Genomic DNA, 25737 nt, shown 5'->3' with positions numbered 1-25737 from the left:
AAGATGTTGCCATTAAATTGTATACCCTAACAGTTGGATCTGCATCATATGCAGTTCAAACTGTTTTGCTAACGACTAACGTCACCCGGCTCGTTAGCACCCAGGACATGAAGCCGTGCAGTTGAAATAAAAAACGGTACATGTTATCTATCTGTGACAATATTGATGGTTTAGATGTCCACAGCACTAATCTGGAAGTGTACAGTCCTACTAAATTACATGGGTAGCCTTCAATTCTCGTGTCTCTGCTTTACCCAAGCCATGCTCGGTTCCAGTTCTACGAATTCTACTTTCTTCAATTTCAGCGATAGAATCATTGCCATTCGTCCCCGGAACAAAGGCAAAAGATCGATATTCAGCATTAGCATAGCCAGTGCCTATTGTAAGTGAGAATGGTGAGAAATATGGATAAGCGTAACAAATCAGTATCAAACACTTGCCATGACCGGATTTGAAGTCGGACCAATCTTCGGTTAGATAGTGCAAAAACTGAAAAAGGGCAGAAACACCTCTTAAAAAAACACTCTCGGTTGAGCAACAGCGTGAGATGTACTGTACATACTGCGCCATGCGTCACAACGACAATGTGCTGGCCTTTGATGGACTTCAGGATTCTTCGTGCTTCTCTTGCTCTGGCCACAAGACTCGGATGATCTGACGCCCATTTGCCAGATTTCGAATTCCACCCATCGACAACGCCACGAAAATCCCATCCAGGTCGACCAAACTCCTTTTCCAGGAGGGAACGATCTGTTCCTGTATCCGCAGGCCAATCACCACATTCCTGAAATTCAGGCAAAACTGTGACTTGAACACCTCTATCCAAAGCAGGTTTGAAACCCAGGAGAGTGGTCTGGATTGTACGCTTCATAGGGGAGCAGATAATATGCGTGATCTGATCATGGTAGGGGAACTGACTTGCGAGTGTGTGGGCTTGGTTCTCGCCCGAGGGGGTGAGCGTGGGGTCTTTGATGGTGCTGTCATCGTCAACGTTGTGCCATCCTTGTGCATGACGGACCAAGTGGATGATGGGTGGGGACAGCGTTTGGCCGTTTGAGGTAGCTGGGGACATGACGACGACGACGACGACGACGACGACGACGACCACGATGGAGAACGCTGTGGGCAAGTCATAATGATCTGCCTACATAATCAATACCCAGCACCACGGATCGACAGTCAATCCAGATTTGTGGGTCAGTGGCACAGTCATTGCGCAAAGGCATCGATGGTGACCAGAAGATCCAAGCGTACCGAATGATCCAAATGAATAGTTTGTTGCTTATCACTGGAATCGCCTATTTTTGCCAACACATGAACGGGGTGACGAGGGCACCAAAACGCCAACGGGACATTACCAGGATTTTACGTTCGTTTTTCACAATTACGCATACTTGGAGCTAGCCTTTCTGTGAAGACGTTTGTGTCAAACTGTTTGCGCACACTCTCGTTGCCCGTGCACTATGCTGTATGCACGAGGGAACCCATTCTCAGCGGTGCGCATCGTTGCTCAAACAGTATCCCGCTATGTGCGGAACATTGTCCGGACCCCTCTCTATGTGTCCTCAGGACGATTCTCCTCACCATCAATAGAAAAGTCTCCCCTCCCCAATCACACCCTCTCGACAGCCAAGCCCACACTCCCTCCATATCGTATCGCCTTTATCCCACCATTCCAAGAACCATGCACAGACCCTATAGTCCGCCCACCAAGTCCGCCAGGTGGAAAGAAAAGTCACAGTGAAGGGCCTCGTAGAGCGTATAGACTATTCACTGAAGCGTCAAACTTCAACTATGCCGCCGCTTGCGCTACCTATGCCCCTCGCTGTGGGGTGCACACCGCCGGGGCAGAGCAACTGCACTTGGCTTATACCAAGCACCAGCACATAAGGCACATGTCTATGCCGGCCGTGGCATCTCAGCCAGATACTCTAAACTGGTTCAAACGGAGAGAAAGCCCGAGCATTTTTGAACTGTTTGAAAAGGTATGGGCCAGCAGAAAACTGGTGCAGGAGCGTTTGGAGTAGCCATTTTTTTTTTTAATGCTCGCGCACTGTAGGCTATACCAACTACTCGTCGGACATTTCGATTTGCACATGCCGCGTCCGCAATGCCAAAGAGAGCGAGTCGGCCGTGTTCAAACGACTCGGGGGAGTTTCTATCGGTCCAAGTTGGAGAAGATGCGTATTTTGTTCGTCCGGATTCTCTAGGGGTGGCAGACGGGGTCGGAGGTTGGGCGCAAGTGAAGGGTAAGAAATACGATGGGGAAATAATTAGAAATTTGACCCGTCTAACTTTCCATGCTTTTAGGGGCAAACCCAGCATTGTATTCTCGAAAGATTATGCACTATGCCAGCGCAGAGCTGGAGAAGTTGGATGACATTGTGAATTCAGATTATACCATTGAGGACTATAACAATGTAGATCCGAGGGATATCTTGCAGAAGAGCTATGATCATACCAACCTCGATGCAAAGGCAGAGAATTTGCTAGGGTCGACCACGGCGATCATTGCAATATTAAGGGTATGTTTGCTTGAAAAGTAGAGCGCCCTTGCAAAAGAAATAACTCATGCTTTTGGCGATTTTTTCAGGATGATGAATTACGAATAGCGAATTTAGGTGATTGCGGAGTTTTGATCATCCGGGACAGCGAACCGATCTTCCGCACGGAGGAGCAACAACACTCTTTCAATTTCCCCTTCCAACTGGGTACGGGGAGCCGCGATTCACCGGCGGACGCTCAAACGTTTCGAGTAAAAGTTGAAGAAGGAGACATTGTCATTCTCGGCAGCGATGGAATGTTTGACAATGTATTTGATGAAGACATTGTGGACATTGTTCGCTCAGTTACACAAAACAAGAAGGCGGTATCGGTTGATCCCCAGCGCATAACGGATGCCCTTTTGAAGCGAGCGAGGGAGATTGCGGAAGATTCACGATTTTCGTCTAGCCCTTTCCAGTCACGCGCTATTCAGGAAGGATTATACTATCAAGGTGGCAAGATGGATGATGTGACAGTATTGGCTGGTGTGGTTCGGTGAGTTGCTTATGCAGCTGTTTAGAAATTTGTGGTCGCAAAACCTCTGACATCAGATATGTTGACAAGTAGACTGTCGGAAGATTCACCTGATCGTCGCTAAAACAGCAATTCCCACATACGGGTCTTTGCTGATAGATGATGACCGATGATAATGGTGGCGGGACTTTGCGATTCTTTTGTGTATATATTGTCTTTCCTTTTGGTCGTCCATCTATGTTTTATTTTCTGCTCGTCTTGTCCCCCCCTCGCCGCCGTAGTTTAGGACGGCTGATATAAGATTAGTTTGAGCTCTGAAAGGTGTGGGAAATAAATATCTGTAGAGAAATACATCCAATCGACCTTTTGCATCGTTTATTTCGGACGGAATGACCACATGAATTCGATTCACCAAAAGCGGTTTGATAGATCATGTGATGTGTCCGATGATTCATCCAGAAGGGCATCAACACACATTCGTGCTGCGCTGTTTCCCACCCTGCAAAGGTGACGACCATCTCGGCAGCGGATCGCGGCCACTATTGGTGATAAGCACAGTGTTCGTTAAGCATTTTGCTATAAAGGCCGTCCGTACTATTTGAGGGCTGCAGCTCACGAAGCCCAAACCATTCTGAAACGTTGAGCAGCCCGACCACCCGGAAACTCGAGTCTCCGGTCGTGGGAGAAATTCAACCTAACTTCTATCGGCAGAATCAAGTAGGTGTCCGGGGGGGGAACATTAGCTTCAAAGGAAGCTCTCAGAAGGGGTGGTGCGAAAACGCGCCGAACGCGTATGCCAACACCCCAGGGTAGCGCCATTCAATTCTGCGGTCGGCCGTTACGCTCGATCAATGACGGACGAGCTAGAGTCTACTGGTAGTACTGAAGACACGTACGCTGGGAAAGAGGATGCTTCATCAGAACTGGTGAGTTTTCTTTGTATATTGTTGGAATGTGTCTTCAAGTGACCTCCGTTTTGACAGAACCTGACGCCGGCGCCAGAAGCAACTCTGAGTGCATACCTCCTCCTTCGGGCACAAGAGCTTTGGACACGGTACAGCGAAAATTCCGATTTTATCCCATACGCAAACGTACTACCTCTTGTGGAAGATCTGGAGAATGAGCACCGTATTCAGATTTTCACAGTGAAAGAACGGTCTGGTCTCCGACAACTATGCGAGGAATTGGCGTCCTGCGATCCGACCAGAGGTTTCGACGCGGAGGAATTCTTGGGACTGTTTCAGCGTGCGCGTCCTACAGCCATGGCGACACCATCACCCCCACCACGAGTGCTTCGTACTCCGACACCACCACCAACACGACAGATACTACCAACATTACCATCAACCGTGCGCATGCCTGGACGGTTCCCCTCTGCTCAGAGAGCAGCGAAAGCGGCACGTCGACGGTCAGTACACAGTCCAACGTCCAGCCCAACGGCTCGGCGAGCCGGAGGCACACAATCCCCGAATTATCTTGACCAATTTGAGATACATACCCCTGGGTCAGCGTCCCCTCGGTCTCGTTCGAACACCAATAGCCCAGATTTTGAAGTGATTGAAGCCGGCGGTATGAGTACCTATGGTGCTAACGAGCCATACTCCGTGTATGCGGGCGCCGTAAGAACCCCCGAGATGTTCTGGAGCCCTAGGGCAACTTTTTCCGACACTAGCAGCTCTTTGTCTTCATCACCTCGCAAGAATCTGTTTAGTGATTCTGAAGCTGATGTAGATGGGAGCCCATTTCATTCTGCTCCCAGAAGCCCTTTCAGTGAGGAAGACGACGACGTAGGTTGGGGAATTACCAACAAGCGGTCGTGGCTCGCCCTTTAATTGCTTGATTAATAGGACACGATAACTTCTCAAATCGGGACAATATCTTCATTAAAGCGCCGATGTTCTGAAATCACACGACGTTTTCACGAGTCGGAAAGGTCTCATCGGCGTGCCGATGATCAGATTCATGAGCTTCAGCGCAAAGTGGATGAGTTGGAGGCCGAACTTACAGCCAAGAGGAAAGAGTGCGGGGATGTGCGGAGCAGAGAGGAGTTATTGCTGCTGCAAATGGAAGCTGTAAGTTTTGCGGTGAGATGAGTCTTGAGATCGGAGGTACTGATTTGACATCACTACCCAGCTTGAAACTTCGATAGTTTCTTTAAAGAAGCAGCTGACAGCATCAAAAAGCAACAGCATGCACCTGCGTCATCAACTGGAGCAGCAAACAGGTATTCAATTCATTTTGGAAAGTCAATATATGAAGGGTTAACGATAGGTGTTGCTACATTAGCTGCCAACAAAAAACTTGCCGATATGTTGCAATGGAAGGAATCTGAACTCGCCACATCAGAGACGAACCTCCAGCATTTCGAACGCGACCTACAAAGGGTATGATCTGAAGGAGGAGGCAACGAATACTTGTGTTAACACTATATATTTGACTTTATAGACATTGGACGACAAGGGGCGTTTAGAGGATGATATACAAAGACTCGAACGCGATGTGGAAAAGGCTGATGATCTGATGAATGAGCTACGAAAGGAAAATCTGGAGTTAAAGGAAACCATTGAAACTCTCAAAGCCAACTTAGAGGAGCTAGGCAATAGTTCACGCCCACCGAGAACCATGGAAATGCTTCGTGAAGCGCCATCTACTTCAAAGGTATGCAAATTGGGCGGTGTAAATAGAGTCTGGCGCTGATCATATGGCTGGGTGGTAGCCATTGAACCAGGAAATGGAGTGCTCGGATTCAACTTATGGTTCAGAGTCTGGTCAGGAGGATGGGGTAAGGGAGGGCGTCCCTGAAAACCTAGTCCAACTGTTACATTGATAATATCTTACAGAATACACACCCCTCCCACGAATCCCGCAAGGGCCATCGACGAAGAGAATACAAGCATCAGGCTAGATTTATGGTGGTGGGTTGAGTCCATTGTTTCCCCTGCGTGTGCATGGCCTAATGCAAGATCTTGCGCTTAAAGATGCCCGATCCGGATATGGACTCGTTAACTTTTTCGCCGTCCAAGGGAAAACTAATTAACATGCCGCATATGGTAGTTACCCGTAAGTAGCTAACTCAACGTTTGCATCGTCAAATGCCTGCTGGATGAGCTTACGTTATCGTCGTACTTAGTTGCCTCGCCAAATTCCGGGGTTCCAGTCAGTTCTCCCTCCAAAATGCCCAAGTCGCCATCAAAACGTCCTAGATCCCCTTTCAAACCCACAGTTGAAGAACTGGAGGAAATGCTACAAGAAAGACCTTTTCTACCGTTGATCCCCGTTATTACGGAGTGGCAAGATATGACTACCCAGACTGAACCTTCCCACGCGCCGGACGCATCAATTCAAACATCTCCCACAGCGCCATTACTGGATCATGTCCTTTCGATTGATATACCTCAGCTGAAATCGACGCAGTCAATTGCTGTGCAATCTGACACGCTTTCAACTCAGACCAGTGCGAAGGCTACCCAAACAATTGGCATGGCACTCACGTCAATGTATGGAACACGTCGTAGTTCCATTGGACTACAATCGCAATCTGCTCTTCTGCTAGCGTTGCAATCAAAGGCGACGCAAACCGAGGGAGCAGTCTCATTGAAACCGGAATGTTCGATTGGCACACAGAAGGGCATTGGGTGTGTTGGATATTCTGACGAGGGAATACAGACTGACGAGATTTCAAAGTCGGATCAATCGGTGCAGTTCGGGGCAGGGATGGGTCAACGACTTGTGCAGGGTGTGCAAACAGATGAAGTGGTTCGGCATGAGGCGTGCGTTGGTATACAGGCGGGTCCAGGTATCATCGACTCATGTGACAAAGGAGTGCAAACAGGAGGAAAGATAGCAATCCGGCCCGACTGTATGGTTTCCGTACAGGCGGGTTCGGGCTTGATATCTGGACTTCAACAGGAAGTGCAAACCATGGAGCAATTTCCGGTACGCCCGGACTGTAGCGTTGGACTGCAAACAACAGCAGACATCAGTTCAGCATCTACCCAGACTGATAGGTCGCACGATGAGGTTCCGAAATGCGAAGTGGGCACGCAATGTCTAGTAGCAACGACTGAAACGCAAAGCAAAGTCGTGCAAGCGGAGGCAGTGAAGACATCAATTGGCGTTCAATCGGAGCAGGTCGTCCCAGTTGTTCATAACAAGTGGTTGCAGACTGAGGACCCAGAAGTGTGTAGCCAAAATATTGGCATACAAACTGGGGTTGGCTTGGTTGAAACCTACGGGAAGGGAGTTCAAACGGATGAGGACGCTCGACTTAAAGCGTTGGAAAAAGCGATCAGAAAGCAGGTGGAGAGGGAATTTGCAGCCCGGGAGGCGATGAGAGAGCGCGAGGAATTGGATGGTTAGTGATGCGATTCAACCCCAAGGCATATGCAGCGGCATGCTGACAAGGAAAACTTTTTTCAACTTCATTAGACGAGCGTTTAAGGGGCCTCACAGAGATTTTGACATCCGTTGAAACAGAGAACGTAAGAAACCATTGCTAGCCTCTGTGATAGTACAGTGTAATAATACGTAACTTCATACAGCGCCGACTTCGGGAAAATATTGTAAACCTGCAAGACGAGGTCCTGGAAACACGGCGCATCCTCAACTTCCGTAAACATTACGATGCGGAGGCAGATCGGTGGATTCAGGCCCTGAAGCGGGATGTGACGCAAACGGAGAATACTGTACAGGATGCACAGAGAGGTTGGTACTAGATTTCCCGCCATCGTTTGGGAGTGAGCTCCCCATTGAAAATTTTCTACTAGAACTCCAAAAACAAACTGGTCGTAACGTCCAGCTAACCGAACGTGTCAGCGAGCTGAAAAAACAAATCATTGAATACCGAGCGACTATCGCAGAACTGACCCTTCAAGTATCGAAGCACAATACATCCCAGCCCACCACAGTACGACCCCGGCGCAAAACCGTCAGTATTCAAACCTTGGTTTCTTTCACACCCGCTGACACATGGTCCGATGACGAATTGTCAATTGGTCATCGCCCGAAGCAAGTGCCATCAACACCGAAACCGCGAGTGCCAGCTACCACCACATGGTTCCAAACTCTGGTAATGATGACTATTGCGTGCCTTATCACCATGTACTACACAGCATGGTGGGTCGACCCCGAGATGGAACAGCACCCTTACGGAATTTTCGATTGGACCCTAATTCGGTTGCATGAGATGCTGTTCGGTGAGATTAAGTGGATTGTGCCCACTTGAGGTTGGGTGCGTATACTGGGAGGTTGGATGGTCTGGATGGTCGGCGTGGTCGCGCCTCCGGATTTTTATGTTAATAATAAAGAACCATGCCTGTAGATATGTAACGGAAAATATGGGATCGGAACCTGTACGCAGTGGGAAAATTACTGATTTTAATCTGTCCGAAATATATTAACATTATAGCAAGATAAAATGTTCATGATAAGAACAACGGTCAATATGCAGCAACAAGCAGCCTCAACAACTGTAAATGCTCGCTCGCGCCGTCCCCAAGGGCCTTGTCCACTTGGCCTAGGGTCTGTGCCATTTTTGATTTCTGAATTGAAGAGAGGTGGGCGTCTGATATCACACGATCGTGGAGCTACGTGAGATATTTGAGTGTCAAAATCCGTCTTTGACAGCAATCACCCGCATCAGGAGAACTACTACAAACCTGACTCATCAACTGTGCCCCAGAATACCCGGCTTTGATGACTTGGTTCACCGTACTTTCAATATGAGCTATGTTTTTAGACTGCCATACCGCCATGAGCTTGTCAATTAAGGGTTCCGGAACAACCTGTAAAAGGAGCAGGAAACGGTTTACCGCGTTATTTCCTCAATCTTTTGATTCTGAACCAGGCAGGCATTTACCCCAGCAATCTCAGACATGGCATCCTTTGTTATGGGTTCTGACTGATATAATCTGTACGCGCTTTGCAGGAGCATGATGGATCGCCGCATATCGCCTTCCGAGACTCGAACAAGATGGTCAACCGTCTATGAAAACCAGGTTAGGCGGGTCATATCAGGAGGACATGAATATGCACTTGATACCTCAGGAGGACAATTCACACTCTCGTTGCGACATATCTCTTCGATGCGCTGTTTGGTGGATGTCGTATCGAGGGGCTTAAACCGGAATTTGGCGCATCGGGAGGCCAGGGGTTGAATGATACTGTGATAGACAGGATAAGCGACACCATGCATGGGCTGTGAATCGATGCAGACTGCCATATCGTACCGACTGATATAATTACAAATGAGACAAAATCGGGTAATGTTCGAATAAGTTTCCATTGTTCTACGCAGGGCGGATTGAGCGTCTTGCGTCATGGAATCTGCTTCATCAAGAATAATGATTTTGTATGGCGGGGAGGGGTAGCCACTAAATAGAAAATCCATCAGTTGACAGATTTTCTGGTGGCAACAACCAAGATCTCGATATATACTTTGCCGAGCCGCTCACTGTTGTTCGCGCAAAGTTCTTGACTTTGGCACGGATGACATCTATACCGCGCTCATCGGAGGCATTAAGTTCAAGAACTCGGTCTTTTATGAGTTCTGGACTTTACAGTCCGGTTCACATTAGCCTTTAGTACCGCACACCGTCTCATCAGGCGCCCACTTACCCGTACAGTTCCCTCGCCAACGCCAAAATAGTAGAAGTTTTCCCAGTTCCCGGTGGTCCATAGAAAAGAAGATGCGGCAGCTAGAGCAATAAAGAGCCAGGTAATCAGCAATATGAATACTATCTTGGAGTATGTATCATATATACTCACGTTCTGCGACTCTAATGTCTTTTTTAGAACGGCGACTACCTCTTCCTGGGAGCTGATGTCGTTCATGTCCTTCGGTCGATATTTTTCTATCCATGGTCGTATTGGAGGTTCACGGGGTTTTGAAGAGGACTTTGACCTTCCGGATTTTGACGGTTTGAAAAAATCTGCCATTGTGAAAATGGATCTCGTTCAGAAAGCAAGCGAACAGCGAGCGACATTGTCCAGATTGCCGGATATGAGTCAAGTGGTGGCACAGCGAACCTTCGTAACTCCTACAGAGATATCGCATTGTTGTTTACCTACATGTCAGCGAGGGAATAACAGTAATCGGAAATGCTCAAGGCCTGCTCCTCTTTGCCGCCCAATATGTAAACCACCAACGTCCGTTGATTGTAAATTCTATCAATTGAACTGGGAACGATGTTCCCAAATCGAATAGGGTTTTGAAAATCTTTTATTTACAGCATCAGTTCTTCTTCCCCTTTGTATCTTTGTTATTCCACCATACATACAGGGTAATAGACCCAGCGTATGCTACCCATGCCGCATACGGGACCATTAGCCATCCAGCTAGACGGTCAATCTTTCCAAACTCCCGAGTAGTCGCAACAATAGTGCCAAACAAGGCTACAATGTCCAAACTGGCTGCTCCAAGCTGATGCACGCCAAAGAACAGGGGTGTCCACAAGACGTTGAGGGCAAGCTGGGTAGCGTATAGCTGAAGGGGCCCAGTGGTATCAAGGAAAGGCCGCTCTACGCCGGCTTTATAAATCAAATACGAGGCGTAGCCCATTGATGCATAAAGGGTAGTCCAAACCTAAGTAACAAACCCCGATGAATACAAAGAATTGCAAATGAATAAACTAGAAATCTTTGGAAACTCACTGGTCCAAAGACCCAGTTGGGTGGAGTCCAGCTCGGCTTTTTGATGGTTGGATACCAGTCGCGAACTGACTTTTGTGTGATGAGACCGGATGACATCCCAAGCACCACGGGAATGCCGACGGACACAATCAGCGGGCGGTTGATGAGAGATAGGACGCTGGTCATTCTTGGAGTTTAAGCTAGTCTGTAGTTTGCAATCGCTGAGAAAGGTCTTTTGGCCATCAAACTCAAATTGAAAGTACTAGCAAAACCGCCCTGGAACGGATGACCTCACTCAGCTGAGTCAAGGAGCGCACCGCGATCGATCTCCTGCGTCCCAGTTCATCCACCGAGTTAACCCCATCATTGATTGCAGAAAGCTATACATATGGCATGTTTTTAACAGCGATTTATCCCATGCACAAATGGCTCTCGAATACCAGCAGAAGCAAGATATGTACACAATGAAAATTACCAGTGCAGGAAACCGCACTCACTCCTCCTTTGGAGCATCCAACGGCAACAAACAGCAAATCACATCTGTCAACGAAAAGTTTCCCATCGGCTTCTTGGTCTCATCATCAATCTCCCAAACCCTGTGGACATCATATTGAAGACATTTGTTGATTGCGTCTTTGATCGTATTATGCCGACTGATGGTTACAGGCTCCTCACGACGATCAGGTAGTGTCGAAAGATACTCCATCACAGGACGGAACACGTCCAGAACATTGTCGGGAGTGATGGCACGAAGATCTGTAGCACTAAGATTGGCTTTAATGGTGCCGTCTTTAGAATCAACGATAGCGACGCTAGACAAGTGATGGACCATCATGGACTTGAACGCCACTACAGCCTGCAGATTGTCAGGAAGGTGCAGAGCGTATCTAAAGTGGTTTGAAGAGAGATGAGGCAGTGCTCCAGCTTTCGACATTAGATATCTTCCATTCTCGCCTTACCGCCTCTGTCGCCCCGTCCACCGACCGTCGGGATATTTGAGCTGGTTCGGATCACCGTCGCCTTCAAACTTTTCCCCAAAAGATGAAATTATTAGTGTTGGATTGTGAGAACAGGAAAACCGGTGATGTCAACGTAGCCCATTTTCGACTCATACCTTCAACGCATACGTTGTAGCAGTATCCACTCCAATCTGCCACAGCTGCCTCAAACTCAAATCGTCATGTTTTTCGCTGGTTAACCACCTCACCAGATCACCCTGACTGACGATATCCGCTTCTTGGTCACCTTGCGGCGGAATCAGGACATGGTGAACTCCGTCCTTCATTATGTTGACTAGATCGAGGACGCTGGCTGTACGGGGAAGCGAATGGAGTTTAAAGGACTCGGCATGAAAGCCAATCACATCTTTTACAGGCCGCTATATTGGGGAGAATAGGCGACATGATAAGCAACCGTAATGACATCAATCCAAAGGCTTCTATTACCGTAAAGTAGTTGTCCATGTGCTCCTTGACCATGCGGGCACGTCGCTCGTCTCGTTCCGCTTCGCTCTCTGCCTTGCGGAAATCTCTATCCTCCAATTCGTCCCAGAGAGTCTATCAACCATCCAAAAGAAAACAGTCATTTCGTGGTTGGCTGCAACATGTGCTAAAAGAGTTATTGATCACCATAAAGATAGTATAAGCGGCCAGGGAGAGAATATTGATCATATTGGTGTACTCTTTTTTGCCACCTTCCTCGCGAAAACAGGGAAGGGCGGTGACATCGTCTGCGCGGAGTTTGTCAAATGCCTATGCAATGTTGCAATATGTAACAAGGCGGTTTCAATCAGACAAGACCAAATTTCAAACTGTGTACTTGACCGGAGATAGACAATACCTGCGCAACGGTTGCATTCTCATTAACTTCTGCCAGCTCATAGTTGGCTGCTGAATTGGCACGAGCCACCATGCGATCTTCAAGAATCTCATCAATGGTATGGTTTCTGAGGAAGTCGATAGGGAAAGGCCAGGGAAGACTTTTTAGGCTGGTGGGCGCGGTAGGAGCTGTCTGAGGTGCAGTTTGGGTTGTGGCCATGATGGCTATGTTTCTAAGCAGATTTCGTGAAGCAGAGACTATAGGTAGTGAACAGCCAAAGTAGACAGGAGCGATGCGAAAATTAATCACTTGTTGTTGCTGCTCGACGGGGTTTTATGACAATGTCCGTATTTACAGAATGAAACTCTTTCTGGGAGGTTCTTTGTACCTTTTCATTACCTAACGAGCTCATCCTTCACGACAGCACGATTGCTGAGTGCATACTGACTCAATGGGGCTCAAGTACAATTGGCTTGTCACGTCAGTGGAGCCCCTGGCTTCAGCTGAAGCTCTTCTGACCGCTCAGGGACCACTACCGTGGTTGTTGGAGAAAGTTTTTGGTTTGATATCGGCCTTTAAACAAGCTCTGCCCTCCAGAAATTGTCTAAACTACTGGGTTTTTTCATTATGATCGGGAGTTATTACGTGATCAAAAATGTGATTGCGAAATTCAAGATCGTGCCAGATATTTAGATGCAAAGCAGTGACCAAAGGATAGCGCTATACAAGCTACTCCTCAGAAGCGTTCCTAATCGCCCAACTGAGCAAATAGGTTTCCACTGCATCATTCCAATCACATAGGATTTCCTCCTTGCCTTTGCCCCTTCCCTCGACGGCATCGACAACCGCGGCCACCTCGCGCAGATAAGGGTCATCATTCTGGTACTATGCATCGACGAACATCGGGATCAGATCAGCCGCTTAAGACTACATACCCAAGTTGCGCCTACCTGAAGAACCAACGGATCATGATCCCCGGCACGAGTAAGCAACGTCGGTGCGTGATAAAGGTCCAGAATTTTGAAGAGATATCCGTCCGCATGAACTTCGACATCTGTGTCTGGATACGGAGACGGAGTTTGAAGATTTATAGTGTGCAAGAGAGTGCCAACGGCGCCTGAGGTGTATTTCCTATCCTGACGGATTAAGCAACTATCGACCGTGGGCAATATCGAGAAGACAAAGCAAATACCAGAGAGCCCCGGTAACCCTTGGGATCCTTTCATCCTCAGGAATCAGATTCTCATCAACAGGCATCAAGGCTAGTTTCCCAGCCTCCTCCCACCACTCGACAGCACGGGCATCAATGTCATTCAAATTAACTTCCCGGTTCGACAGGTATCGGCTCAGATCGCATATTTGGGTCCCTTCTTCAATGATGGGTCCGCCACCAGCGCTTTTGCGCCAAGTCCAGGGACGAGTTTCGGTTACGTAGCTGCTCGAGAGTCGAGCATGAGTGGCCATTACGGGATTAGGCATCTGAGCGATGGCTTCCTTTATCCTTTGCACCGCTGTAGGCCAAATTAGTTGCGAATGAGGAAATATTTGCGATATTAAACTTTGAAAGCAAGTAATGGTGGTTACCTCTCAGATACCTCAAGATATATCCTACGCTAACAATAAGATTTTTCTCCTGAAATTTGCTTCCAATCTTCTTTAACTTTTCATGATCCTCTACCGCTGCAACCGGTTTCTCAATCATCAACCCGATTCCAGGAAACGCATCCGCAATCTTAATCTCTGGATCACCATCCCGCACCAATTTTTGTCGTTGGTACGGAGGAAGACCAAAGACAATAACATGTGGTTTTTCTGGTTTGCTGGCTAAATATTCGTCGAGGCTACGAAATTCCGCTGTGTCTTTGTAGGCGCTGTGGAAGCGGTTCTCTGGATCTTGCTTGTTCTCCACCGTTGTGCGTAGCAACGTAGCATTCGGGTCAATGATGGCGGGAACTTTCATGCGCGGCCCTAGAACTCTATATAGAAGAATATATGACCGACTGACATTTGTTTTTAGATCCAAATTTCATACGTACCGCTCAAATCTCTCAGATTGAGTAGACTCGCCCCATGGTCCGGATACACTACCAAAGTTGATACCGCCGGCGCCTATGAAAACCACTTTGAAGGGGCTCAGACATTTATCATCATCTCGTAGGAAAGAATCTGTTTTCTGCTCCTCGCTCTTTTTCTCTCCCTTTGTATTCTCATCGTTTTCACCCAAAATTTTGTCTAGAATGCCGTAGTTGCGACGCTGAACTACCGGTTTGATGGCATTGGTGACTGGAGAGCGGCACAAGGGAATACGTCCTGCCACTCTAGCCGGGCAAGGACGAAGTAGCAGCCTGGAGCAGATGAGTGACATAACTGACAAACAGGTCAGTTTAGATAGATAGATAGATAGACTTTCGGAACTTGGTTTTGGAGACGGCCAAAATATGATCTGCAAAAGCAGCACCGGCACCCAATAGCTTTCAGCTGCGTTACATCCTTGATGCAAAGGCTTTTCATTTTCGCAATTTTTTAGTCAGCATTTCCGGCAGGTATCATCCTATCAAGCATCCTGTTGCTTTCATTATAGTTTTACGTAAAAGAACTCTCGCAATCTGGTAAAGTGTTCTCGGCAGACCCAATGTGTTTGGGTTAGGTATGTGACGTGGCCAATGTTATGTGTGATGATTGAAGGTTGGCAAGCCCCCCATCACGCAACGGCATGACTCGACCTTTGTACAGCGAATCCAAGGGAGAAAGAAACAATCTATAAGTAGAAGTTGCTCTGTATCACATCTCCTGCGTGAACCAACTTCAGATACTGAAAGCAAAGACAAATCGCACTTTTTCGTGAGCAAAATGGATAGGGAAGAAAGTCAAGTCCCGCATGTTGATGCCAGTGATGAGGAGGGCCGCAAGGAGCGGTCTTATTTGGTATTTCTGATATATGGCTGTGGTCTGTACAAGCTTTCCTTACGATTAATGTCGTCCTTATGTGCACAGGCCTCAGCTCATAATCCCGCAAACACTGATGCTGGACGCCTTCACGCGGCTTTCAAGCTCGCAGAGGTGAGGCATATTCATTACTTGGCTGCTTTCCACCAATCCTCGCATCAATAATTCGACATCTCTTCCACAGATTCATGAAAAACGCACTGGCGAAAAAATCGATCCGTACAAAGAAGCTGAAATTGGCAAGCACAGACAGGAAGAAAGAATGAAGCATAGCGGTGAGGAAGCAGGCGGAACGCACCACGCTGCACAAAGTCACAGCAGGGGGGAAGCAGAGGATGAACCTTCCCGACGTTACAAATCATTGTAAAAAGATCATGTCGAATCTCTGGGTACATGGCTATTGCTACCGTTGTAACAAATGTCTGGATAAGATAGTAGCGGAGGATATGCATGTTCTACCGTAAATCATTTTGAAAATAACATAGTTTTGCTTGGTTATAACATAAGAGCAATGCAGCAGTTCGATTTTCTTTGTTGGGAATGACAGTTGGGAGTGCATACAGCAATGCCTGAATGGAAATCTGCTCAGACAACATCGGATGTAAATCGTGTGGCTTGGCCTTGGATGATGTAATGGTACTCGATCACCACTAAATAACGAACTCGCGCGTTACCCTCTCCTTTGACCAGATACTACACTCTCCATACAGTCGTATATTTTTGATACACTTTAGGACAGATGCGCAATACCACATTCATTCGGCTATGTCGGCCATTCCAGCTCATACGACATGTCACAGTTCCTTCGAGGACCCCACCCGCCACCCACTTCAACACACCTCGCCACAACTCTGACCCGGAGCCTGGAAAAGTGAGCAGTATACCACCTACGGGCAAGGGTATGGATCCAGCTGATGATGCAGTTACGTTGGCGAATGAGGGCGATCAACCTGCTGCGGGAGAGCAAAACGGGAACGGCGACGATCCTGGGTTGAGCACAGCAGATAAGGCGAGCTGTATTCGAGGGGAGTCCAAGTTTGACAACAAATCAGACAACAAAGATCCTAATGTAGGATGGGAGGAGGATGTGAAACGAGGTTGGATTGAGTGATGTAGAAAATGCTCTTTTGTCTCAAAAGTGTGTACACTTGAAATGTATTCAATGCGAAAAAACAAAAATGTCCATTGGAAAGATAGTGCAGCAGTACATACAAAATGCAAATTTAGTAATAGGTCAACAAATTGTATCAGGAGATATTTAGTTTGCAGGTGGATTCTGATGCAGTAGGAAGCTACTAAAGATCACCAAACCCGATCAAATAAGTCGTCTAGTGCACGGTCCGTCTTCACTGCATGCAGAGTCCTGTAAGAGACATTAGCGCCTTAGTATACGACACCCGTACTCAGAAACAATTAATTTCCACTTTGACTTACCGACGGAGTGGGACTCCATCATCGGAAAATCCCAAAACATGATATCCATTGTTTTTATTGATGAGCCGTTCTCCTTCCAATGGCCTCAGGGAAACGGGATGATACTCTAAAGTGAGATTTTCTCGTTCTATGGGGATTTTCAGTGATTGCATTCCTTCCCCAGGGATGTTGCTCTCGACACGTGTCTTCGATTTGCGTCCCTCAGCGTCCGTACTATAACCAAAGTTCCAAACGTCGTCATCATCCCAAGCAGAAGGGGTCCGCTTGCAAGGACTAGGGTGGGGGACAGGAGATTCGGTGATTACCAGCTGGCGCTTTTTTCGTGTCGCGGTACTAATTGCTCGATCCCAGGTGGGCTTCTGATTCTGAATGATGTCGAGGAGGGGACGCGGTGTCTTCGGGTCTTTGTCTTCAAGTGACACACCTGTCCTCTTTGGCGTGACCCACGGATTTTGTTTTTGTGTACTTAATGGGACTACTTGACTGTCCATTAATTTGGTTACAGACCCTATGTCTTCCATGACGTCCGAGTCGCGAAAAGTGGCCAATTGGTTCTGCGCTGGAGGGGGTGACGGGTACGATCCTCTTTCCATGATTGGACTTGGCACCCTATTTTCGCGACAATCTCCCGGAAGAAGTTCCCTAGCATGCTCAGCGTCCGCCTGAATACATCTGTCAGAACCATTAGACGCGCTTTCGCCGCCAGAGGAAATGGTTTCCATCCATTCTGCTTTTCGTCTCGATTCACGGATGCGTGAACGTGGGACGCGATCAGCATCGTGGTCATCATGTTGTTGCCACAGCGAGTCAAGGTTCACCGGGGAATCTTCGTCTTCTCCTGATGTCACAGAGGTGCATGGGAGTTGTGATAGATCCGTTAGTTCCGCTGAAGAGAAGAAAGTGACAGAATCTTCAGGTTTTTCCAGGTTATTTTCGGCAGTAGTCTGCTGCTGCAAAAAAGAAGTAGGACTTGGTGAGTATATATGATAGATTTTCGACTCCCAAAAGGCTGATACCTACGCTCTGCCTATCAGAAGCGCTGATACCGCTTCTGTTTCGTCGCACATTTCCAATGTCATAATTTCCTTTTGAAGGGCACGAATCGGTCATTTTCTTCATTCGGCTAATCCGATGAGTGTCGGATGAAGATATATTTGCCGGACCTCTGTCCGGTTCATGTTCCAATGACCTTAGAATTGTGGACGCAGTAAAATTGAGAACCTTTTTCTTTCGTGGCGGAGATGAATGGCTTGATGTTGCAGTACGATCCTGAACTGCGCGGTCCTGCATGCTAGGTTTAATGTCGCTCCCAATCACCACGCTTTCATCTTGTAGAATTAGACCATTCGTGGAACGGTCGTTGATTTCAATCTTGTCTGCTTTACACTGGTTATAAATCTGTGCAAAGCCCAAAACGTAAAGCATATTGATGGTAGCTTACCGAAAGACGAACGTTGTAGGATATCCGAATCCTGAGCAACATCAGTCAGTGCGGCTTCTCTTGTCTGCAATCTTTGGCAAGCAGTTGCAGAGTTGGCAAGTGAACTAAAATTTCTCGTTGTACCAGCCAATGATTCCATCTTAGTTGTCAACCCCATCTCCGTGGTGGTCTTACTCTTGTGTGCTTTATAGACGATCTTGTTTGGGCTACGCCCTTCGCGGATATACATGCGACATGGGGATACACTATCTCCTTCATCGTCGCCATCACTCTTCACAAATTTGAGTCGCTTCCGTGAATCGACTTTGGTAACTAGAGGGTTCAGCTCGTCCACATATGCTTCATCGCTCATTCTTTTGTAGCGTCTCGGTGGAGTGGGTGCAACTTTCGTCTTGTTTGCACGGCGCTTTTGGTTGGGACTTCCAAATGCGCTTCCAAGAAACTCAAACACTGTTGTGGTTTTCATTCCACGAGCATCCACTGAAAGATGGCGATCCATTGCTCCCGAATCGTCATCGTCTGTTTTCGGGCTGGGTTTTCGATCTTTTCTTCGCCGCAACCGTCTCTTTCTAGGAGCTTGAAAAGTGTCATTTTTGGATAACACGACATCTTGTGGTCCAAAGTGCGTGACTACAACGGATACGCTGGAGTCCACAGTGTGGTGCGCTTTGGGCTTTCCATCGTGGGAGCTATTTTAGGACAGAAAGAGAATTCAATTTCATTCAGATGCTACTCCGCTGTCAACCAGACTGCGTACCATTTACTTGGCATGGATCCTCGTATCGATCCTCCCTCATATTCAGGACTGTGTCTGCGGCTCCTCGCGTTCTCAGGCTCCTTTCTGAGCTGATACGGCTTTTGCTCATGTGCAGATGTATAAACAACTGGGGGCTCTAGCTGCAGACCGCCTTTCAGGCGCCGCATTTCGTTCTCCAGCCGTTGCCTAAACTTTGACTTGCCAGCCGTGTGAGCACGGTACGTAATGGGCGTGCGCTTCGCGGACCAAGTGATGGCAGACATTATTTCACTTGACTCAAGTACAATGATAATTGTGATGGTAGGGATGTCCAATAAAGGGTATGTATGTGCGGGTACGGACCATTCGTCGCCTGCCAAGATGCCAGTAGCGGGGTTTCCCACCACAGACTCGTCCCCGCCCGTAATGAATATACCAGCCACCTGTCATTAATGTACTCCACAGCCACTTGCCAGAAATAAAGTAGGTACTGGCAATAACAAATGTCACAACACATTAATTATTGTTGAACATTAATTGATGGAAGACGATCCATTTGGATTATCATCAGCACTTCCGTACATAGTTTTCATGACGATGTGCACCCGGATCCCTGTTCGGGCTCTTTCATCGTTCAATGGGCAGAACAGTTGTCTGATAGAGGTCGGATAAAATCGTGAATCTAGCACAAATGGATTCTACCGACCGGCGGGGCATCTGTGCTGAGGGTATGCCCCATAATAAAATCTTTTATTAAACAATGTGTACAGATGCCTGGCAAAACAATGAATTCAACGCCCTCATAGTATCTATTTTAAGACTACGACCATGGTGCCAAGGAATTTTCATTTATGCAATATATGTTATGGGCCTTTAGATGTGGCCTGCTTGTCTTCCTTCCCAATTAGCGGAATGCGCTTTGGATTCTACCTTCGTTCGTCCAAAGACGATGATCAAGCGACTGACCTTTCAAAGCTATTCCAGACCTTGAATGTAAACCGTCAGCATAGAGTCGCCGTCGCAGAGGCAAGCTCGAAATCCACACGAGAGCATCCAATCGCCCGGCCAGTCAAATCTGCTCTCCGACGACCATCGATCGCTTCCCCAGTACAGCCTTGCGAGAATGCACCCAAGACGGACGAAAATAGAGATCTCGTCTCCAAGACTGTGTCTTTTAATCTAAAGTCTTCACGAAAGTGAAATGCCCTTCCAGTCTGGCTCAGCAACCTCAGAAAACGACTTATCCAAACCACCCGTCAGATGTAAAGCGAACATTGGTAGGCTTATACAGAGTCGCCAGCCCACAATACCATGATTGGGGACGTGATTTAGGCAGAGCCAACTGCGTTCAACCTTTTTTTCAAGTGTTTGCCGTAGCTTTCTATACCCATCGCAGCATCATGCCTCTAGATATGACTTTTAAGAGTAGAAATAATCATGTATGGAATTGACATTGTTTCATTTGTCTCGAATGATTCTAGTCTGTATCTTGTTGGCATTAAATAGGCTCATTGTTTATATCTTTGCGTTGCCTCCAAGTCTCCCATTTGGGGAGTTTAAGCATAAAAAACAAAAACACCAATGAGAATGCGAGCAGCGAGTATCGAACCCCATCGTGAAACTCGGCAAAGGCACGCGGACAGCAGTTTAATTCAACTGAAGAAGGTTTCCGCTTGCGATGAAACCACTTTAAAAGGGCTGGGGGAGAAATGCCCACGCCAAGGCAAAAGTGAACAGGATTATTCTCCCCAAAGAACACACATTCCAACCTCATGAACAGTGAACAAGGCTAGAAAGGAATAGACCTTCAAAAAGAAATCACCTTGTCCCATAGCTATAGACAATTGCGAGGGCTGCTGGTCATCCCTAACGTCTCCCCAACACTGCCCACGCTGTCCGCTATACAATGTCGGAAGTAAAACAACAATATGAGCAGCAAGGACAGCGACAGGAGCCACGTTCCCCTCTGGGGGATGAAGAGCTAAGGGCATGGTGGTTGGCGACGACGGAGCAATCGCAGCAAGACACAATCCATACCGCACCCGGAAACACGCATGAATATGAAAGAGATGCTTCTGGGTATGTTTCGTGCTGTTTTTTGTTATGGCCTCTTGGCAAATGTAGTTTGAGCTTGGCGGGCAGCGCATCCCTGCGCTTCGGGTTCAAAAGCGTGTGGTAAAAGGGGATCAAAGAAACTGGATTACGGGATCATTCTATAAATAGTTCGATAGGTCTCTACTGTTTGTTTCCTTCTGTGTCTTTTGGCCAAGACGGGAAGAGACGTGGATAACCATAGCTCTTGTGCTTTGTTGGATGCGCAGAAGCAGCGCATATAACTGGGAGGCCTTGGGATTGCCATCTAAGAAACCCTTGCACTGACCATTGGGAACCTATCCTTGCTTTCTTGTCCGTTTTCGCCTACGCCAATTCCCTTGCTTAAACCTTTCCTACCTGGCCACATCAACGCTCGTGCCGTCTTGCTCTTGTCTCAAACCTTCCAACAACCGCTGGTGACGCGCCTGAATACCCTTTTCCCTCCACTCCGTACATTTCGCGGTCGCCACCATACATAATGGGAAAAAGCAAAAAGAATGGCAAAGGTAAGCATCAATGTCAAACTCGCGAGGTGGTATGGGCTGTATGCGGTTAGGCATTTGAGGAGGGCAGCCTCAATGAGGTGTTGTTTATTGCGGCAAAGAGTACATCGTTGCATGATGCCAAATGATGCCATACAGTGCATTAACCCACAAAACCCAAGTCTCACCATACCCTACCTCTGCATGGTACCCGTCAATTTATGAAGGCGACGCACACGACTCCTCTTCCGACTCAGATCTTCGCAACTATGTCTTCTACTCCGACCCTCTGTCCCGCGAGGATCTCCGCCGTAGTCCAGATGAAAAGAAAGGCACCTCCACCAGCAGCAAGCGCAACAGCTCACAACCACATTCCCCGACGTCACCCCTGATAGTATCCCCATCACATAAGCCCAGCGTCGACTATGCAACGGTCATAGAAGAAGGTGGTACTGCCGGTTCAGAGGGGTTCCGCGAAAAGGCTCCTGATATGTCATACTACACACGCATGGCAGCGGAGGAAGCGGAGGCAGTCGAGAAACTTCCGGCTGCGCTGCATAATCCCAAAGTTCGAATACAGCTAGCAAAGCTGAAACCGCATCGACCATGGTTTCTGGGTCTTATGACGCTGTTGCAGGTCGGAACGTTGATTGCTAGTTTTGTCATCAACCAAAAGAACACTGGGAGTATCATTCAAACAAATCCGTTCAACTACATGATTGGACCTACGTCTGGGGCAAGTACATTGCAATGTTCATATTGTTTCGATATGCAGATCTAATTTATTATTCACCTTCTCAACAGGTTCTCATATCAATGGGAGCGCGCTTTGTTCCTTGCATGCGAACAGGCACAGGTCTCGAGAATGTCACGCGAATTGAGTGTCCAATAGGCATTCAAGGGTCCCAAGAGGGGGGAACAATATGCACGCTCGCCGATATATGCGGCTTTACGGGTTTGAATGGAGAAGTTCCCAACCAATGGTACCGATTTATTACGGCCATCGGTTTGCACGGTGGTGTGCTGCACTTGGCCTTCAACATGAGTTTTCAAGTCCGCACGGGTTTCCAAATGGAAAAGGACTTTGGGTGGTGGCGGATTGCCGCTATTTACCTTGCGAGTGGAATTGCAGGATTTGTGTTTGGAGCCAACTTCAATCCCTTGACTCCTAGCGTTGGATGTTCTGGGGCATTATATGGTTAGTGTGACCTCGACTTGAATGAATAGCTGCAAGCATCACTCAAAATGCCATTTTGTTTCTTATAGGTCTTATGGCGTGCCTACTCCTGGACTTGTTCCAAAATTGGCGTCTCATTTCGCGACCCTGGCTCGAACTTTTCAAAATGCTGATCCAAATCGTGATCTCTCTCCTAATTGGAATGCTTCCCTTCATCGACAACTTTGCCCACATAGGCGGTTTCTACACTGGCATTGTAGCAGGGCTTCTCTTCATGCCAACGATCCATTTCGGTAAATGGGACAAGTGGAGAAAGCGAATACTGATGATCATCGCCTTGCCTGCCTTGGTGTTGATAATGGTTTTCCTGATTCGAGGGTTTTATGGCAGTGGACCTGGATGTACTTGGTGTAAGTATTTGAATTGTATACCGGGAATGCCGTGGTGTGAAGAAAAATGGAGTGCCGCCCAGGTGGTGACACAGACGAATTCAACAGCAAGATGATAGTGTGGGTCAAATAGGAACCATAGCGTGCACGGCATTTAGCTTTATTTTAGTGCGTGCGCTATGAAACTCTACTTTATTCTGTAACAACGACGTCGTGATTTTATTTTGCAACCTGTTAAAACAGTCATGTGCTGATCGTAAGCCGATCGTTAGACGGCGCACAAGCCAATGAAATGAGGATATATGTCACCCAAAAGTATTTTCATTGCCTCAAAACAGATTGCAAGATTCATATCCCAGTTTCATGTCGAGAATGCGTTACCTGAACAATAGCATTTCGAGTGCATCTATTTATAAATTGGTTTTGCAAGGGCTGATCACACGTTCACCTAACGGCGTTACGAAAGATTGCACCCTTCCCAATGGGTTGGTTCATGCACCGACAATCTAGAAACCAGATGAAGAAGGGATTCTTTGAGCAGCGACCACACAACAATCCAGTCACGACACAGGCGAAAACAAAAGACATACGACTGACAATATTTGATGATGTCAAAGACACTATTTACTGGACAAGGTTTGCAACCGGGCCACACAACTTAGGATGGTTTGCAAATAGGGGCCAGGTTCCATTCCAAGATTAAGCGCCTGGAGCATTTCCTCATTGGACACTTGCGGGGTTGAGGTTTATTTTAGGAACTCTTTCCGATACACTTATGATTTTCCGGCAGTTTTTTTTCGAAGATTGTATTCTCTGTATGGGGGCTTCAGTAACTGCGATTCGCTCCGATTTGTGTATGTATTCTTTGGGCGTTCTGTGCTCTTTTCGTCCATTTGAATTGCAACGGTGGGGCTTTCCGTTTGTTGGGTACCATGTCCGCTTTCTTTGCATCTTCCCAACCTAGACATATATTTTGTACGAGAGGTTCTTCCCGGATAGACGCAGCGTGCCGCAATGTCCATGCCAATACAGTGCATTCGCTTCTTTCCACCATCGACACCTGTTGTCCCCACCCTTCTCCCCGTAGATATCCAGGAATTGGCGGCGATTACTGTTGAGTTGGCGGAATATATATGGAAATCGCCAGAGTTCCCAGTTATCCAGCCCGTACCAGTAACACCACTCTGGGGGAGTGATTCGAATATCTGGGTTGGCAAGACTTACGGTCTCAGCCCATCGACTGGCTACAGTCCGTATGCACCACCATCAACATGGGAAATTCTCTATCACCTCTGCTTTACCATTATTGCTCGAGCGGGGATAACAGGGCCAGAAGTATTCATTATGCTCCGATTTCTTCGTCGCCTAAAGAAACGAGTTTTACCACCTCTTCCTACCTTGGGATCGCCGTCACCACCTACTTACACCACAGCGCACCCAGAGCCAGTCACATGGACGCTTCCAACAGCGATCATAGGTGCCGCACTCCTTGCTAACAAACTCTTACACGATAATGTCTTGTCAACAAAGTCGTGGTCATCAGTGTTGAGCATGCCAGTGAAAGAGCTGAATGGGATTGAATGGAGATTTGCTGAAGCGGTCGAATGGGAACTTTTTGTTTCCGGAGATGAATATTGGGCGTGGGTGATGAGATTAGGCGAGTTGAGCGCTCGCGGGCTTCTGAGCGGGAGGGTCGGCAGAGTCGTTCAATTTGCTGGGCGAATGGTGGATTGGGAGGCAGACGAGCAGAAGAAATTATATGAAAGATGGATAAATCCCATGCCACCACCACAATCACAACCACAAACGCAACAGTATTGTATATCCACGGAAAGTCACGACTTGAACAGCCGTCGCCATCCAAGACCTCCTCGCCTCCACATTCCAGGTCCAACAGCGGCAGCAAGTGGATCGTTCTCCTACTCCACATCCTTGAATACTCCCTCAAGACGGCCGCGCTCAGCGCATTTGACGCCTGTAGCGATGCGAACACCGCTGGCTGCTCGAACGCCATTTACACCAATCAACATTCCACCTGCACCGACACTGACATATGCAAATCTGATCACCCCAGTGTGTGGCTGTACATGTGCGTCGTGCGTTGGAGCTGGGATACGTCAGGAATGGTGGTATGATGGGATGTAGTGCTCCTAGCAAGCTGCCTTTGACTTTGTAGTATACTAAGGATGATGAGGGGAGACTGTGGGTTATGTCCTTTCAATTTAATCTATTAGACGCTGGATCGTCAATGAAATGCCAGATATTGCCATTGCCGGCAATAGTACTTGATACAAAGGAGTTCAAAGCACTGTGATGGATATAGTACTTTTTACTGAAGAAGATCAAGCCTTATGATGATATACAAGTACTGGATGGGAAGAATTTATCTAACAGGTCTCACTGGATCGTCAAAGAAATGCCATGTAATGTATTGACATTGTCAGCAATACTACGTATTATAAAAAAAATACCAAGTCTCACAGCATTATGAGGGATATACATGTACTAATAGAGTCTATCTCAAACGGCAGGAGGGATGCTCGTCTTCATACATAGTCACAAATCTTGACTGC

The 25737-nt window shown here is 47.5% G+C and overlaps 13 protein-coding genes across 15 annotated transcripts in view; 6 read left to right on the top strand and 7 right to left on the bottom strand.

Annotated features, from left to right (window-relative positions):
• Nucleotides 1-109: 109 nt before the first annotated feature.
• Nucleotides 110-1102, bottom strand: SPPG_06779 (uncharacterized protein). Its single transcript, XM_016754978.1, has 3 exons — nt 563-1102; nt 441-489; nt 110-377 (listed from the first exon to the last, which is right to left on the bottom strand). The coding sequence occupies exons 1-3, from the start codon at nt 1070-1072 to the stop codon at nt 211-213; spliced, it is 726 nt and encodes a 241-aa protein (XP_016605822.1). The 5' UTR covers nt 1073-1102; the 3' UTR covers nt 110-210.
• A 225-nt stretch (nt 1103-1327) lies between these two features.
• SPPG_06778 lies at nt 1328-3402 on the top strand. Of its 2 annotated transcripts, none has more exons than XM_016754976.1 (5): nt 1328-1985; nt 2060-2249; nt 2311-2525; nt 2594-3039; nt 3112-3402. In XM_016754976.1, exons 1-5 carry the CDS (start codon nt 1464-1466, stop codon nt 3140-3142), a joined length of 1404 nt encoding a protein of 467 aa, XP_016605820.1. In that variant the 5' UTR covers nt 1328-1463; the 3' UTR covers nt 3143-3402. The 2 variants fall into 2 exon arrangements, with proteins under 2 accessions (XP_016605820.1, XP_016605821.1); XM_016754977.1 differs by having other exon boundaries at nt 3109-3402.
• Nucleotides 3403-3520: 118 nt separating this feature from the next.
• SPPG_09406 (uncharacterized protein) lies at nt 3521-8435 on the top strand. Its single transcript, XM_016757569.1, has 13 exons — nt 3521-3944; nt 4002-4805; nt 4866-5090; nt 5152-5242; nt 5305-5402; nt 5464-5676; nt 5735-5800; nt 5859-5933; nt 5997-6078; nt 6149-7372; nt 7447-7499; nt 7560-7722; nt 7785-8435. The coding sequence occupies exons 1-13, from the start codon at nt 3870-3872 to the stop codon at nt 8240-8242; spliced, it is 3627 nt and encodes a 1208-aa protein (XP_016605819.1). The 5' UTR covers nt 3521-3869; the 3' UTR covers nt 8243-8435.
• A 21-nt stretch (nt 8436-8456) lies between these two features.
• SPPG_06775 (replication factor C subunit 2) lies at nt 8457-10072 on the bottom strand (the record flags this gene model as incomplete). Its single annotated transcript, XM_016754975.1, has 9 exons — nt 8457-8603; nt 8676-8801; nt 8876-9001; nt 9059-9179; nt 9246-9389; nt 9454-9570; nt 9634-9713; nt 9784-9947; nt 10045-10072. 9 exons carry the CDS (start codon nt 10070-10072, stop codon nt 8457-8459), a joined length of 1053 nt encoding a protein of 350 aa, XP_016605818.1.
• A 177-nt stretch (nt 10073-10249) lies between these two features.
• On the bottom strand, nt 10250-10833 carry SPPG_06774 (uncharacterized protein; the record flags this gene model as incomplete). The annotated part of the gene is made up of 2 exons (XM_016754974.1): nt 10250-10600; nt 10669-10833. The coding sequence occupies 2 exons, from the start codon at nt 10831-10833 to the stop codon at nt 10250-10252; spliced, it is 516 nt and encodes a 171-aa protein (XP_016605817.1).
• A 162-nt stretch (nt 10834-10995) lies between these two features.
• On the bottom strand, nt 10996-12801 carry SPPG_06773 (uncharacterized protein). Its single transcript, XM_016754973.1, has 6 exons — nt 12487-12801; nt 12276-12398; nt 12093-12203; nt 11762-12025; nt 11607-11674; nt 10996-11534 (listed from the first exon to the last, which is right to left on the bottom strand). The coding sequence occupies exons 1-6, from the start codon at nt 12682-12684 to the stop codon at nt 11141-11143; spliced, it is 1158 nt and encodes a 385-aa protein (XP_016605816.1). The 5' UTR covers nt 12685-12801; the 3' UTR covers nt 10996-11140.
• A 393-nt stretch (nt 12802-13194) lies between these two features.
• Nucleotides 13195-14830, bottom strand: SPPG_06772 (uncharacterized protein; the record flags this gene model as incomplete). The annotated part of the gene is made up of 5 exons (XM_016754972.1): nt 13195-13350; nt 13416-13596; nt 13658-13976; nt 14050-14441; nt 14502-14830. 5 exons carry the CDS (start codon nt 14828-14830, stop codon nt 13195-13197), a joined length of 1377 nt encoding a protein of 458 aa, XP_016605815.1.
• Nucleotides 14831-15283: 453 nt separating this feature from the next.
• SPPG_09405 (uncharacterized protein) lies at nt 15284-15778 on the top strand (the record flags this gene model as incomplete). The annotated part of the gene is made up of 3 exons (XM_016757568.1): nt 15284-15390; nt 15460-15525; nt 15596-15778. The coding sequence occupies exons 1-3, from the start codon at nt 15316-15318 to the stop codon at nt 15776-15778; spliced, it is 324 nt and encodes a 107-aa protein (XP_016605814.1). The 5' UTR covers nt 15284-15315.
• Nucleotides 15779-16106: 328 nt separating this feature from the next.
• Nucleotides 16107-16704, top strand: SPPG_09404 (uncharacterized protein). The gene has a single exon (XM_016757567.1). The coding sequence runs from the start codon at nt 16151-16153 to the stop codon at nt 16520-16522; it is 372 nt and encodes a 123-aa protein (XP_016605813.1). The 5' UTR covers nt 16107-16150; the 3' UTR covers nt 16523-16704.
• Nucleotides 16550-19429, bottom strand: SPPG_06770 (uncharacterized protein). Its single transcript, XM_016754971.1, has 5 exons — nt 19044-19429; nt 18287-18975; nt 17866-18224; nt 16846-17795; nt 16550-16774 (listed from the first exon to the last, which is right to left on the bottom strand). The coding sequence occupies exons 1-5, from the start codon at nt 19304-19306 to the stop codon at nt 16714-16716; spliced, it is 2322 nt and encodes a 773-aa protein (XP_016605812.1). The 5' UTR covers nt 19307-19429; the 3' UTR covers nt 16550-16713.
• A 1267-nt stretch (nt 19430-20696) lies between these two features.
• On the top strand, nt 20697-23452 carry SPPG_06769. Of its 2 annotated transcripts, XM_016754970.1 has the most exons (5): nt 20697-21101; nt 21606-21622; nt 21826-22334; nt 22403-22796; nt 22865-23452. In XM_016754970.1, exons 1-5 carry the CDS (start codon nt 20929-20931, stop codon nt 23278-23280), a joined length of 1509 nt encoding a protein of 502 aa, XP_016605811.1. In that variant the 5' UTR covers nt 20697-20928; the 3' UTR covers nt 23281-23452. The 2 variants fall into 2 exon arrangements, with proteins under 2 accessions (XP_016605811.1, XP_016605810.1); XM_016754969.1 differs by having other exon boundaries at nt 20697-21622; nt 21781-22334.
• Nucleotides 23453-24102: 650 nt separating this feature from the next.
• Nucleotides 24103-25423, top strand: SPPG_09403 (uncharacterized protein). Its single transcript, XM_016757566.1, has one exon. It carries the CDS (start codon nt 24179-24181, stop codon nt 25307-25309), a length of 1131 nt encoding a protein of 376 aa, XP_016605809.1. The 5' UTR covers nt 24103-24178; the 3' UTR covers nt 25310-25423.
• Nucleotides 25424-25561: 138 nt separating this feature from the next.
• SPPG_06768 (uncharacterized protein) overlaps nt 25562-25737 on the bottom strand; it is a gene marked incomplete at both ends in the record, with an annotated part of 1459 nt that continues 1283 nt past the window's right edge. The window contains one exon of the mRNA XM_016754968.1: nt 25562-25613. Coding sequence (XP_016605808.1) covers nt 25562-25613 — 52 coding nt within the window. The remainder of the gene's footprint in view (nt 25614-25737) is intronic.

Source organism: Spizellomyces punctatus (genome assembly GCF_000182565.1).
Source record: "Spizellomyces punctatus DAOM BR117 chromosome Unknown supercont1.13, whole genome shotgun sequence".
Lineage (NCBI taxonomy): Eukaryota > Fungi > Chytridiomycota > Chytridiomycetes > Spizellomycetales > Spizellomycetaceae > Spizellomyces > Spizellomyces punctatus.
The sequence above is the reverse complement of the archived record's forward strand: the minus strand, read 5'-3'. Positions and strand labels throughout refer to the sequence as shown.

Coding starts and splice junctions, on each gene's coding strand:
- SPPG_06779 (XM_016754978.1), bottom strand. CDS start 1,072: ATGTCCCCAGCTACCTCAAACGGCCAAACGCTGTCCCCACCCATCATC. Junction 490..562: donor TCGTTGTGACGCATGGCGCA/GTATGTACAGTA, acceptor GCCCTTTTTCAG/TTTTTGCACTATCTAACCGA. Junction 378..440: donor CGACTTCAAATCCGGTCATG/GCAAGTGTTTGA, acceptor CACTTACAATAG/GCACTGGCTATGCTAATGCT.
- SPPG_06778 (XM_016754977.1), top strand. CDS start 1,464: ATGCTGTATGCACGAGGGAACCCATTCTCAGCGGTGCGCATCGTTGCT. Junction 2,250..2,310: donor AGGTTGGGCGCAAGTGAAGG/GTAAGAAATACG, acceptor CCATGCTTTTAG/GGGCAAACCCAGCATTGTAT. Junction 2,526..2,593: donor CGATCATTGCAATATTAAGG/GTATGTTTGCTT, acceptor CGATTTTTTCAG/GATGATGAATTACGAATAGC.
- SPPG_09406 (XM_016757569.1), top strand. CDS start 3,870: ATGACGGACGAGCTAGAGTCTACTGGTAGTACTGAAGACACGTACGCT. Junction 5,801..5,858: donor AGTCTGGTCAGGAGGATGGG/GTAAGGGAGGGC, acceptor AATATCTTACAG/AATACACACCCCTCCCACGA. Junction 5,934..5,996: donor ATCAGGCTAGATTTATGGTG/GTGGGTTGAGTC, acceptor TTGCGCTTAAAG/ATGCCCGATCCGGATATGGA.
- SPPG_06773 (XM_016754973.1), bottom strand. CDS start 12,684: ATGGCCACAACCCAAACTGCACCTCAGACAGCTCCTACCGCGCCCACC. Junction 11,675..11,761: donor CTACAACGTATGCGTTGAAG/GTATGAGTCGAA, acceptor TTTGGGGAAAAG/TTTGAAGGCGACGGTGATCC. Junction 11,535..11,606: donor TGGACGGGGCGACAGAGGCG/GTAAGGCGAGAA, acceptor AAACCACTTTAG/ATACGCTCTGCACCTTCCTG.
- SPPG_09404 (XM_016757567.1), top strand. CDS start 16,151: ATGCGCAATACCACATTCATTCGGCTATGTCGGCCATTCCAGCTCATA.
- SPPG_06770 (XM_016754971.1), bottom strand. CDS start 19,306: ATGTCTGCCATCACTTGGTCCGCGAAGCGCACGCCCATTACGTACCGT. Junction 18,976..19,043: donor GGATCCATGCCAAGTAAATG/GTACGCAGTCTG, acceptor GTCCTAAAATAG/CTCCCACGATGGAAAGCCCA. Junction 17,796..17,865: donor GCGCTTCTGATAGGCAGAGC/GTAGGTATCAGC, acceptor TCTTTTTTGCAG/CAGCAGACTACTGCCGAAAA.
- SPPG_06769 (XM_016754970.1), top strand. CDS start 20,929: ATGTCGGAAGTAAAACAACAATATGAGCAGCAAGGACAGCGACAGGAG. Junction 22,335..22,402: donor TGATTGGACCTACGTCTGGG/GCAAGTACATTG, acceptor CCTTCTCAACAG/GTTCTCATATCAATGGGAGC. Junction 22,797..22,864: donor ATGTTCTGGGGCATTATATG/GTTAGTGTGACC, acceptor TGTTTCTTATAG/GTCTTATGGCGTGCCTACTC.
- SPPG_09403 (XM_016757566.1), top strand. CDS start 24,179: ATGTCCATGCCAATACAGTGCATTCGCTTCTTTCCACCATCGACACCT.